General features: G+C 47.1%; 1 protein-coding gene across 1 annotated transcript in view; it reads left to right on the forward strand.

Moving 5' to 3' along the window:
- Positions 1 to 10111: 10111 nt before the first annotated feature.
- The window catches only part of IL4 (interleukin 4), a 7845-nt gene continuing 4901 nt past the window's right edge, over positions 10112 to 13055 (forward strand). Inside the window, exons 1-2 of the mRNA XM_059173468.1 lie at positions 10112 to 10246; positions 10519 to 10566. Coding sequence (XP_059029451.1) covers positions 10112 to 10246; positions 10519 to 10566 — 183 coding nt within the window. The remainder of the gene's footprint in view (positions 10247 to 10518; positions 10567 to 13055) is intronic.

Here is a 13055-nt window from a genome sequence, read left to right on the forward strand (position 1 = left end):
GGCCTGGCCAGGAATGAGAGAAAGAGACAGATGAAACAGGAAAAAAGGGTACGTGTCAGCTACTGTGGCTAGGAGCATCACTTTCTAGGGACTGAGGCCTGGGGTATTTGCTGGGAGTTTCTCTAACCATGTGGTCTCACTTCTTCCATGCGGAAAGGCAAACCCCGAGCAGGGCCCAGACAGAAGGGCGGATGGGAAGAGATGGGTGCTTGCTGAGTGGGAGGGAGATGCTGGTCATGAGGCCCAGGGTGGGGAGCCCCTCTGCACCCCAGGAACCCCAGGCCCCAGAGGTTTCACTGGAAGAGGGGCCAGGGCTAGAGTGAGAAGTGAGACACACTTGAGTTTCCGGTGAACTCGGCACTAAACAGCTCTGTCTGCTGCTCAGATGAGGTGTCAGAGAACACTGCAAGTCACTGCTGGGGTTTATCTGAGGCTGGCCCTCTGAAGCGCTCAGGACTCAGGAGGACAAGGACTTGCCTCTTGTTTCCTTGTGGCCTAGCAGCTTGAAAGCTGGGGTTTATCAAATTCATCGGCTCGTGGCTTTTTCACTATCATCAACAGGAAAGCGCCTTCTGCTTAGTATCTTAATTTAGCTGGTCAGTTTGAGCAAACCCAAAAACCGTTCCTCCCTTTAGCTGACTCCCTTCTAAGCAGGCCCTGCTGAGTCCAGGCTGACTATGTTCCAGGCTGACTGCCTTGTCCCAGACCCACTGGCCAGTCATCTGGGCCTCTCCAGGCCCAAGATGGGGTCAGAGCTGGTGGCCATACCCATGGTCACCACCCCCCACTCTGCTGCCCAACTCCTACACTGCCAAATAAAAGTCATAAAGTCTCATTATCTTCCTTCGTTTCTCAGCTCCACCCAACAGCAGCAGAGAAAAGGGTTTGCAACGAACTTTCCCAGATCAACTGATTTCCCGGCAGCTAGGGAGGGCCCCATGACAAAGCCATTTGAAATCCCAGAAGCAATTTTCTACCTACAATCTCACTTTCTGTTGCGCTCTCTCCCTGCCCCTGCACAATGCCTTCTCTTGTGGAAAGTGATTGTCTCAGAGCGTCCCTCAGAAACGCCCCCAGCCGGTGCACTACTGGGGCGGACGCTGCTGTGTGGTCACCGGTGACGCAGACACCAACATTAAATATAGCGACTTGCGTCAGTTCCGCTCGCTGCATCACTCGGACAAGCTAGGGAGCCAGTGGCGAGGGCAATTCCTGAAAGCCACCCTGCTATGGAGGCCCCTGCAGGCCAGTGGGTCCATGCCCCCTGCTGAGCCTGGGGCCCTGAGCCAGAGGAGCCTCAGGAACACCACATTAGAAAGGCAATTTCTCATTTAGTGTCTCCTCTTTCTACTCATCTCTGTTTTCCCACATTTTCTATAATGAGCATATATTCATTTCCCACTGGGGGATGCAGACAAAAGTAGTTGAAAATAAACTAAAACGAAACTGGGGACTGGTCCATGAACGTCAGGAAGGGGCCTGCAGCACTTGCAGGACAGGTTAGCCAAGACCCTGAGCTCAATTCTAAGCAGCCCCTGGGAGCAGAGCTGGGCACCGGGAGGAGTCTGGGAGGCAGGAGGTCCAGCACCACTCCTCCCAAGGGCCAAGCAGATCCTGTGTTGCCAAAGAGAGAGGAAGACACACCATTCTTGGGGGTCCTTACCCAGCCCTGGCCTGCCAGACTGGATGAAAGGGAGTGAGATGGGAAAGGGTGGGCCGCCAGTCCAGCTCTGAGGCCGAGGTGATGTTGATCCCCCAGGGATAGATGGAGCGGTGCTGCAGACTCCTCAGCTGGCTTCTCTCTCTCAGAAGGACCTTCCACCTGCTGCTCAAAGAAAAGAGAAGCCGGCAGCCTATGGAGCTACTTTACCTCCACGCAGAGAAGCCAGAGTCCACAGCTAGGCCTGCCTTAGCTCCCTCCTGCCCGCCTTGTTCACTCCCACTGAAGGGTCCTCCTTGCATCTGTACTCAGTATCCCATTCTCCCTGTCCTCACCAAGGGCTGGGGCAAAGACTACAAGATCCAAACAAGTCCCACCCATGCCCCTAACTTCCCTTGTGGTTACTCAGGCCAAGTCTCAGCTGCCCTCTCTGTGAAATGGAGCTTCATTCATTCATTTAATAAGTATCCATTGAGGCCTTTACTAGGTGTTCTAGGTGCTGAGACCCATGATGAACAAAAATAAGGTTACTGAGGGCGGGGACAGACTCCACAAACAAGAGAACACAGACAGTACAGGTGGTGGTGAGGGCTCTGGAAGGCACTGAGGCAGTGGTTTGGTGGCGGAGGTGGTACTGTGAGGGTAGGTCAGAGAAATCCTCCCTGATGAGGTCAGATGGAAAAGAGATCTGGATGGAGTAAGGGAGGGAAAAAGGCATTAACTGAGGAAAACATCCAGGGAGAGGGGACAGCAAGTGCTTAAGTCCTGAGTGAGCATTAGGATGCAAAGAGTAGAGGCCAAGGGCAGGGGCAAGTGGGACAGAGGGTCGGGGCTCTGATGGCCGGAAGGCTTTGGTCTGGTGGGATGGAGTGACACAATCTGGCTTCCATTCAACGGAAGCACTCAGGCTGCTGTGTGAACAACAGAACGTGGGGACAAGGATAGCAGCAAGATGACCAATGAGGACACTCTTATGGGAACCCAGGTGGGATAGGACAGGCGAAGAGTGGGTGTGATCAAATTCTGGAGATTTGTGATCTATAAGACACATACTTGTATATCATTTACATAAATATGGATGATATCATAAATGAGATCATGAATAGATGTATATTATGTAATATATAAATGTTAAATATATAACTTTTCTACCCATGTAAGTCTTAAAACTCCTTTATCATGGGAAATTTTAAATACATACATAGTAACTCCCTAGTATCCATGGCCCAAATTTAAGTTAGCAACTCATGGCCAATTCAGTTCTGTCTCTGCCCCCAAACCCTCTGCCAATCCCTGCTGCCCTGCCCCAATTCACCCATCCAGCCAGCACACCCTTCAGTGTAGACACAGTTCCAAAGCAGAGGCTTTGTCCAGAGGCGCAGTCCAGAGGTGCTGGCCTGGATGTGGGCATGGGAAGCATGTACCATGGTGTGAGCACTCTGAAGGACGGAGCTGCCATAATTTACCGAGCAAGGGAGGACTGGGCTCAAGTTTGTCCCCGTTGAAAAACTACTGATCACACAGAAACCCCCATCCCCTCAAAGCACACCCCAGCACAGCCTGCGCTCCCAGCGGGCACCCACTCACATCGAACTTCAGGAGTGATCTTAGTGATGTCACTGATTATCTCCTATCAGTAAATCCAGCGGAAACGCTTCTGCCTTATCTCACCTGCCCCTGAAGAACATCAGACACCAATGACCACTTGCTTCTCCTCCAAGACTCTCTCGTGCCTGGGTTCCCTCTTAGACCCTCCGGCTGTCTGCCTCCTCTCCCTCCTTCCCCTCTCCCAGCAGCACTGGAATGCCACAGTTATCTCCTACTCCCTCTCTTCCAGAGCCCCTGGGCCGGTACCATCCTTCCCCTTGGATTCCTCACCCTCTGTGTCTACAACCCTCAGCTCATGGTTCCTCTGGCTTCCCTCTAAAACTGCAGCTCCCAATCCAGAAACCTGGGGCCCTCTGGGACTGCTCAGTCTTCCTCACCCCCATATTCAACTTATCCCAAGTGCGACGGCGATGATGGTGGTGATGATGATAGTTGACATATGCAAGCTTCCTACATGCCAAGCAACACACCAGACACTATACTTATTGCCTCATATAATCATCCCACACCCCTATTATTAGCCCAGTTTGCCAGAGAAGCCCAGGAAGGCACACTTCCCCAAGGTCACCCCAAGACCAAGTGGCAGAGCTAGAACTCATAGCAGGCCACACTGACTGCAGGATATGTGTTCTTCAGGGACAAGGCACTGCTGGGAGTCACTCTCGGACCCGCGGCTCCCAGTGCCCCATGCAATCCAAGATCCATGATCCTTGACCTGCGATCCCTGCCAGCCACCGGCTCTGAGCTCATACTGAGTGGTGAGTGCAGTCCTCCAGAAGGTTCCCCTCCCAGGCCTGCTGGCTTGCTCAGTTTCTCCAGTTCCCTTCTGGCCTTCCATGAACTATCCCCCTGCCCCCCTGGCCCTCTGCTAAAGTCTACTTATTCAATGTCTACGAAATACACCTCCTTTGGAGGATCCTTACTTTCCATCATGAATAAGCCTGGGAGGAGCTGCAAAGGGCTCTTTTGCATGTTGTCCCACTCAGCTGATGGAAGAGGACAAGTGCAGAGCTTAGGGCTGGACGGGGCCATGGGGATGGGTGGTGTGGCAAGACTCTGCAGCCATGGCCAGGAAACCCGGCTGCTCTGCTCAACCCCCACTGATCCCTATTCTCTAGGGAGCTGTGGAAGGTGGGAGGCGGTGGATACCCCCTTCTTGTGTCCTTGGGCTGGGAGTGGGAGCTGAGGTTTCCTCCTGGAGCAGTGCTGGGGGTGTCTGGACACGGCTGAAGCAGGAGCTCTGAGACCCCTGGACTGCAGGCTCAGTGATATGCTCTTGAACTCCACATGAGCAGTGGCAGCCCCAGGGATAGCAGCCCTTCCTGTGGGTTATTTCTTTAGGGTCCTGGGCCCAGCCTGCTCCTCCACCCTCCCAACATTTTCATAAACACCTACTTTTCTGCACCAAGTACTCTCTGCATAAGATACCCAGGGCTACCTATCTCCTGCAATGACTCCAGAGTCCAGAGTCTAAGTCTGAGGGCCACCATGTAGCACTCATGGTGACTCTTCCAAACAAGAAGGCCTCAATGACTAAGAAAGAGACACATCCAGAGCACCTGGGTGGCTCAGTAGGTTAAGTGTCTGCCTTTGGCTCAGGTTGTGATCTCGAGGTCATGGGACTGAGTCCTGCATCGGGCTCTCTGCTCAGCGGGGAACCTGCTTCCTCCTCCCTTCTCTCTTGGTCTGCCTCTTTGCCGACTTGTGATCTCTCTCTGTCAAATAAATAAATAAATAAATAAATAAATAAATAAATAAATAAATCTATCTATCTATCTATCTATCTATCTTAAAAAAGAAATAAAGAAAGAAAGAAAGAAAGAAAGAAAGAAAGACAGACAGACAACAAAAAGAAAGAGACACATCCAGGAGGGACATGTGTGGGGTAGTGTCCAGTGGCAAAACCTCCACTGGCCCTGTCCAGATCAGCTTTGCTGAGATTAAGTACCACAGTCATGTGACCAACCAAAAATATGACTAATAATAACAATAATAATAATAGCAATGCTGTCACTGACAGAGCACTCACTATAGTGCTAGGCACTATTCTGACAACTTAAAAACATTAACTTATTTGTTCCTCACAACAAACACATGAAGCAGGTACCGCTATGACCCCCACTTTACAGGGGAGGCTGGGAAAGATGAGGAGCCAGCCCTGGCCCACCATGTGCTCAGGTAGCCTCCAGCAGCAGCCACACCTTGGGGAGTGATGAGTGCCAAGCACTTTGCAAGGAACCCCTCACACACTCCTCACAGGAATCTAGGAGGAGCCACATTGCTCCCATGGCACAGTCGAGGAAACTGAGACCCAGAGAGAATTAGTGATCTGCTCATGATCAGAGAGTTGACAAGAGCTTTATTTGCTGGACTTGAAAACCCAGTGTTCAAAACTGTTATGTTCTAAGGTCTAAAAGGGAAAGCGTCCACCCAGGAGCCAGGGCTGGTTCTCAGCACTCACACAGGCTGAAGGGAAGGGCGTCTATGACTGACACAGTCAGAACCCAGCAAAGCTGTCAGCTTCTCCTTGAGCTTTGGTGCCGGCCCACCTGCCTTGTATAATCACCACCCATAACCACTGAAGACTGGGAGACGTGGGGGTTGGCTACCCTCGTCCCTGATAAGAAGGACCCATCTCCCAGGCCTCTGTCCAGCCAGCCACAGGCACAGCTTCCATGGGGCCACATTGCAGGGATGATAGGTCCTTTTCTCCTATCCTTTAAGGAGAACTTCAGGTCACTCTTTGATGTTCTGGAAAGTTTACCATTCTTTCCCTGCCCTTATCCAACCACTGAAACAAAACAAAACAAAGAAGCTTTATTCTGCTTTTGAGCTACTTCCTCTTGTATTACACACTCTTCTGATTTACATCTCTGCTCCCATGACATTAAACCTGGGATGTAGACCTCAGCGAAGACATGCACTCAGAAAAACAACTACTGAATACATGGACAGCTTTGAATCCTGCTGACCTCCCCTCGTCTCCAGCTCTCCCTCAGCCCCAAAGCTCTCAGACATGTGCTCTGCATCCTGGACTTCCCTCTGGGATGTGTGCATTTCAAGGTTTTATTTTTAAATATAGATAGATAGATAGATCTCTCTATGTATAGAGAGATCTATCTATCTATCTATCTATATATATTTGACAGACAGAGATCAAAAGCAGGCAGAGAGACAGGCAGAGAGAGAGAGGAGGGGAAACAGGCTCCCTGCTGAGCAGAGAACACAATGCTTGATCCCAGGAACCTGACCCTGGGATCATGACCTGAGCCAAAGGAAGAGGCTTAACCCACTGAGCCACCCGGGCACCCCTACTCTTCAAGGTTTTAAATTCCTTAAGAACTTGGACCTTCCCTCAAAAACAGAGTATGCACTGTTTACTCCAAATAATAGTTAATGTGGATTTGAAGTCTCCACATATCCTGGAAGGAACTCTGTCTCCCTATCTCTGTAGTAAAGACCTCACTTACCCTAGCAAAGAAAAAAATAACCCAAGTAAAAAATGAGCAAAAGAGCCAAATGGCTATTTTTCCAAAGAAGATACGTGAATGGCCAACAGACACATGAAAAGATGCTCGACATCACTAATCATCAGGGAAATGCAAATCAAAATTACAATTACAATTGTAATTGTAAAATCAAAATTACAATTAGGTATCACTTCACCCCTCTTAGATGATTATTATCAAAAATGCAAGAAACAACAAGTGTTGATGAAGACCTGGAGAAAAAGGAACACTCGTGCACTGTTGGTGGGGATGCAAACTGGTGCAGCCACTGTGGAAGACAATATGAAAAATCCTCAAAAAATTAAAAATACATATACAAATGCCACACGATACAACAATTCTATTTCTAGAAATACATCCAAAGGAAATGAAAACACTCCATAGAAGATAGGTATGAACTCCTATGTTCATAGCAAGCTTATTTATAATACAATAATATAATACAATAGACAATTTGTGATTTGTATATCTCATATATATATATATGTGTGTGTGTGTGTGTGTGTGTGTGTGTGTGTGCACACATAAACACACACATGCACACACCCATAGAAATATTATTTGGCCATAAAAAGAAGGAAATCCTGCCATGTGTGACAACAGGAATAAATCCTGAAGGCATTATGCTAAGTAAAATGTTAGAGAAAGACCATACTGTCTGATCTTATTTATATGTGGAATCTAAAACACACACACAAAACCAAATTCATAGAAAAAGATATGAGATTTGTGGTCACCACAGGGGGTAGAGGAAGGGTGAATGGGATGACAGTGGTCGAGAGGTACAAACTTCCAGTTATAAGATGAATAAGTCCAGGGGATGTAATGTACATCTGTAATTAACACTGCTGTATGGCATATTTGAAAATTGTTAGAGTAAATCCTAAGACTTCTCATCACAAGAAAAAACATTTTCCTTTTTTTGGTTGTATATAAATGAGATGATGGATGTTAACTAAACTTACTATATGGTAAACATTTCACGATATATGTAAGTTAAATCATTTATGCTGTATACCTTAGACCCATAAGTGTTATATGTCAATAATATCTCAATAAAACTGAGAAAAAAAGAAATACCTATCCATAAATTAAAAACAAAACAAAACAAAACACCGGGGTGCCTGGGTGGCTCAGCTGGTAAAACATTTGCCTTCGGCTCAGGTTGGGCTCCCAGCTTGGTGAGTCTGCTTCACCCTCTCCCTCTGCATCTCTCCCCTACTCATGATCTCTCTCTTTCTCCCTATCTCAAACAAGTAAATTAAAAATCTTAAAAAAAAAAAAAAGAGAGAGAGAGAGAGAGAGAACTTAGGGGCACCTGGGTGGCTCAGTTGATTAAGTGCCCAACTCTTGATTCCAGCATCATGAGATCAAGCCCCACGTTGGGCTCCGCACTGAGTAAGGAGTGCACTTAAGATTCTCTCTCTCCCTGTCTCTGTACCCCTCCCTCCACCACATGCTCTCTCAAAACAAAACGAAACAAAAAACTTACCCAGAGAGATCTGGCCTTCGTCCCAGCTGTTCTAAACCCCTAGAATAAAGAATTTGGTTGGCCTTTGTTACCAGTTCCTGGGAAGGAGCCCAAAATCCTTGGGACTTCCCAAGTCATAAGAGTGTCGGGCTCTGAGAGTTTATGTTAATTAGGCAACTCAGGGTGGGGACCAGCATCATCAGTAGTCCACAGTGTTATCAACTGCAGGGCCAGTGACCCAGTCAATCACACCTACAGGCAACACACCGGTGAAACTCTGGACATCCAAGTTCAGGTGAGCTGCCCTGCTTGGGGGTCCTCTGAGGGTCATCACACACCAGGTGCCAGGGAGGTGGTACATTCTGACTCGATGGGGAGAAAACAGAGGAAGCTTCATGTTTGGGACCCTCCCAGCCCTCACCCTCTGTCTGTTCTGTTGGCTCGGTGGTACTGATATCTTCTTGTTGTAACACAGCTTCAACCCTATGTCTAGTGCTTTCCTGAGTTCTGTGGGTCACTCCAGCGAATTACAGAACCTGAAAAAGTAGGATAAACTTTAGAATTTGTAGCCAATAGGCCAAAAGTGAGGTCAGACTGGGAACCCTTGAAATTTGCAGCTCATGTCCTAAGTGAGGGCCGTCTCATGGAGGCCATGCACTTAACCTTAAGTATAACCCAATTCCAAATAGTCAGCGTTAGAAGTCATTGCACTGGGTTTGGCAAACTCGAGACAGTCCAGCAGAAGGATCCAAAATATAGTCACAGGGCCTTCCTCATACACTTACCTGGATCCTGCCCTTCACAGAGTGCAAGGCACTGTAAAAGATCCAAAGTTCAGGAACCACTTTAGCAGTAATCTTTTCTATGTGACCTGAGGAAATCAGTAGGGAGAGGAAGGTCGGAAAGCAGGGGAAGGGAGTGGACGGGATAGAGAGGAAAAAGGCTGAGTGATGCTGAGCCACAGGAATCCTGCTCCACCTGAGAGAGCAGCAGGGGCCACAGGAATTAGACTAAGGCAGCAGGGCTGGTTGTGGGCTGCTGACAAAGACAACCAATTTGTAAACCAGGAAGATTATGGTACTTTTTCCAATTAGCTGAGGACGGATTTAAATTCCATTTACAAAGTGGTCATTCCTGACACGTTGAGATAGATGGCTTTGCCGAGGGCCCCTGTATTGCTAAGGACCTGTGGATCCAATGTGACTTAGTCAAGTCCCACATGATGGCACCAGTTTTTTGCCAAAGTCCTAAACCTGAAGGAATGGCATGCCTGAGTTCTGGGATAGGAGAGAGTCTGTGCCCATTACTCTCCTTCTACCTAGAGAAAGAACCCCAGGTCAGCTTTTCCACAAGAGGAGAGTTTCCAAGATGCCACCCATACTTGGAAGAAGCCAAGCTGAAACACTATTCAAGTCAAACTTTCTTGTTATTACTCTATCTTTCCCCGGGAGGACTGCACTAAAACAAATTCGGACACCTGTGGCCTCTTCCTTCTATGCAAACAAAAAGCCAGCAGCAACCCCAAGCTGATAAGATTAATCTAAAGAACAAATTATGGTGTAATTTCCTATGCTGATACTTTGTAGTTAATTTTAAAAAAAAGGTTTCATTTTCCTATTGGTATGATTTCACAGGAACATTTTACCTGTTTCTGTGAGGTATTTTTTCTCCTGGAAGAGAGGTGCTGATTGGCCCCAAATGACTGACAACCTGGTGTAACGAAAATTTCCAATTTCCCTCATTTTCCCTCAGTTTCAGCAATTTTAAATCTATATATAGAGATATCTTTGTCAGAATTGCATTGTGAGCCTCTCCTAGTAAACTGATTTGTCTCATATTGTCATTGCAAACAGAGATCTATTAATGGGTCTCACCTCCCAACTGATTCCAACTCTGGTCTGCTTACTAGCACTCACCGGCACTTTCATCCACGGACATAACTTCAGTATTGCCATTAAGGAGATCATCAAAACGTTGAACATCCTCACAGCGAGAAACGTGAGTAAGCTATCAGGCACCATCTCTCCAGATGTTCTGGAGATGCCGTGGGTACTTCTTAGACTATGAGAAGAACACCACAGCGTCCAGAGAAGTTGGTGGTTGGTGGTTGGTGACAGCCAGGGAGCAGAGTGGAGATTTCTCTGCAGGAGCTTTTTTGTCCTGAGGGATGGTAGGAAGTTGGCTTGGTTCGAGGAAGGAGGGCCGCCCGGCCAGGATGTCCCTGCACAGTTGGAAGTGACTCTGTCTCTTGCCCTCTCGTTCTGGGCCAGGACTCATGCATGGAGCTGACCGTCACCGAAGTCTTCTCTGCCCCAAAGGTAAGAGCTGTTCCGGGGTCTGCTTTGGCATGTGAGTGGCTTGGGAGAGGAAAGCCATCCACAGGTGTTCAAACAAGAAACTTTTTTTAACAGAAAGTGAACAGACCCAAACTAACTACAGGGTGTTAGATGTTTTTAAGAAGGAGAATTCTGATCTTTACTCCCAAGCATGTTTTAGTGTTTCTGGTTTCACTTGATTTAGAAGATATGTAATGGAAAGCTTGGATTTTTGTGATCCTAATTCAAATCCTGGTCAAGGAACAGGTCCTCTTTTCCTCCTATTTCCCAGCCTCGTACCTGGAATACAGGAGGTGCTTAATAAACGCTTGCTGAAGGAAAGTTTTTCTGGCCTGCACATTTCTGAAAAACCAAATGGTGTCACAAAAAGAGATATGGAGATTACAGGTCGAGGGAGCTTTCATTTTGTCTAAGAGACTTCCTATGGCAACAGAGAAGGTATCGCCAGAGCCCCTCCTTTTCCGCAGCCTGGTCACCTAACAACCCACTAGCTCCGGGGGCGGCTCTCCAGAGACCCTCAGCTGTAATGTCCTGCCAAGCCCTTTCCAGCTTGGTCCAGAACTGCCCTACCATGTGGGGTTCCACACATCCCTGGCCCTGGCTGCTTGGGCATTTTGCCTTTCAGCCTCTTGCACCGTCTCACCCCCCCTCTATCTTTAGTGGGAGGAGACAGATTTGACAGCTGATAGTGCATTTTCTCTGACAAACATATGACTACAGCCATGTCAATAGGTTTGTGCACATCAGTTCCTGTTTTCATGGAAACACAAGACTGAGAATGAAAAACCCAAAGCTTCAATTTGCCAGTGGTCTTCTAACTGCCTGCTTTCCACGCGGACAGCGGGGATGGGGCGGCCGGGAGGGCAGCTACGCAGGTTAGCACAGCCACATCCCAGCACCGGGGCCACAGAACACATCCGTCTTACTTTGTGAGGAAAACTGTTCCTTGGGCTTTGTCTGGACCATCTCATTAAAGATGAGTCCAGGAATCCGATAGATAATACTATGTAATATCAGAATACAATCATATATATTATGTAATATTAATATATAATATACCATATTCTTTAATAATACATATTATATAATTTTATCCTCTAGAATCTCATCCTGTTTCAGACTCTGTCCATCAGGATGCTGGAAGGATTTGGAGATTATATATACACATAGAATTATATAATATATAAATATAATCTATTAACATTTTATATACATAGCAAACAGCCAGGAGTCCACTGGGCTGTGCCCTGGCTTCTCCAGATGGCACCATGCTGCTGAGAGGGCTCTATCAAAGCCAAGGGCTGGGCCCCAAAGTGCCAAGTGTCTTGAAGTGACATAGATTGTGGCTTTAGCCATAGTTAGGCCATTAGCTAGCTCTGTGGCCTTTGGCCAGTCTCCATATCTCCTTGTGCCTCAGTTTCCAAATATGAAGATATGAAAGTGATTTTGAAAGTTGTTGGAATCATTCTTGAGTTAGTGGAAAGTGTTACTGTAAAATTATATAACTCTTGGTTAAAGGCAAAAAAAAAAAAAAAAAAAAAAAGGTTATAGAGGAGCAGTAATTCTAAGAAGGGACCCATGGCTGGAAAGGATCCAAATCTCTGTGACTCCAGTCTGAGCCAGTTCTAGAAGACTCATCCTCACCAAGGTGCAGGCCAGGCCGCACCCCCTTTCTATTGTTCATGGCCATCCTCTTCATCAGTTATCACATCGGCTCTCACTGCACGGGTAGGCATCTGCTGAAGGGAGTCCTCACAGTCCTTCTTTCCTCCTGTCTCACTGGCCTTCCTCAAACTGCTTCTATTCCTCCTGAATTACCAATCTCCTTCCATTCTTTCTTTCCCTCCAAGATATTACAGAATAAAGAAAGATATTACAATATAAGGAATATTATAGATGTTACAGAAAAAGGAAAGGCTATTATTTTCAAAACCCACCAAGGAGGTTATGTGGCAGGAAAAGTTACTTCCTTGTGTTCCCAAAAAAAGGACACCTTTCCAAAATCCAATGTATCAATTTTCTTTCTTTGGGGGATCAAGAATTCTATTACCTCCAAGTCAGGTGGGATCCTGTTCTTGGCAGTTGCTGGAGACAGTGAGGACCTGAGTCCTGGACTTCACAGGCAATGCTTGCCCAGTATCTCTGAAACTAAGGTGGTCTGAGAAAGAGCAAAGTGGAAAACAAGCAAGCTGGTCCATGACGGAATTCTTGGGTGGACCATTAGTGGGAGGTATTTCCACCTTTCGAAAGAGAGCTCAAATCATGATCTGTCAGAGTTCTTTGCCAACCCTCAAATTCTTTTTTTTTTTTCCTAAATAGAAGTAAAAGACTTTCTCATGTATAGCACTGGCTCACTAAATTTGGGACGAGGTGGGGATAATGAGTACAAGACGATGAGGACGAGATGTTTATGGCCCTAAGTGAAGCTAGTCTAGAACCATGTTAGAAATCTAACAGCGTCTCTGCCACAG

Source organism: Mustela lutreola, chromosome 5, assembly GCF_030435805.1.
Source record: "Mustela lutreola isolate mMusLut2 chromosome 5, mMusLut2.pri, whole genome shotgun sequence".
NCBI lineage: Eukaryota > Metazoa > Chordata > Mammalia > Carnivora > Mustelidae > Mustela > Mustela lutreola.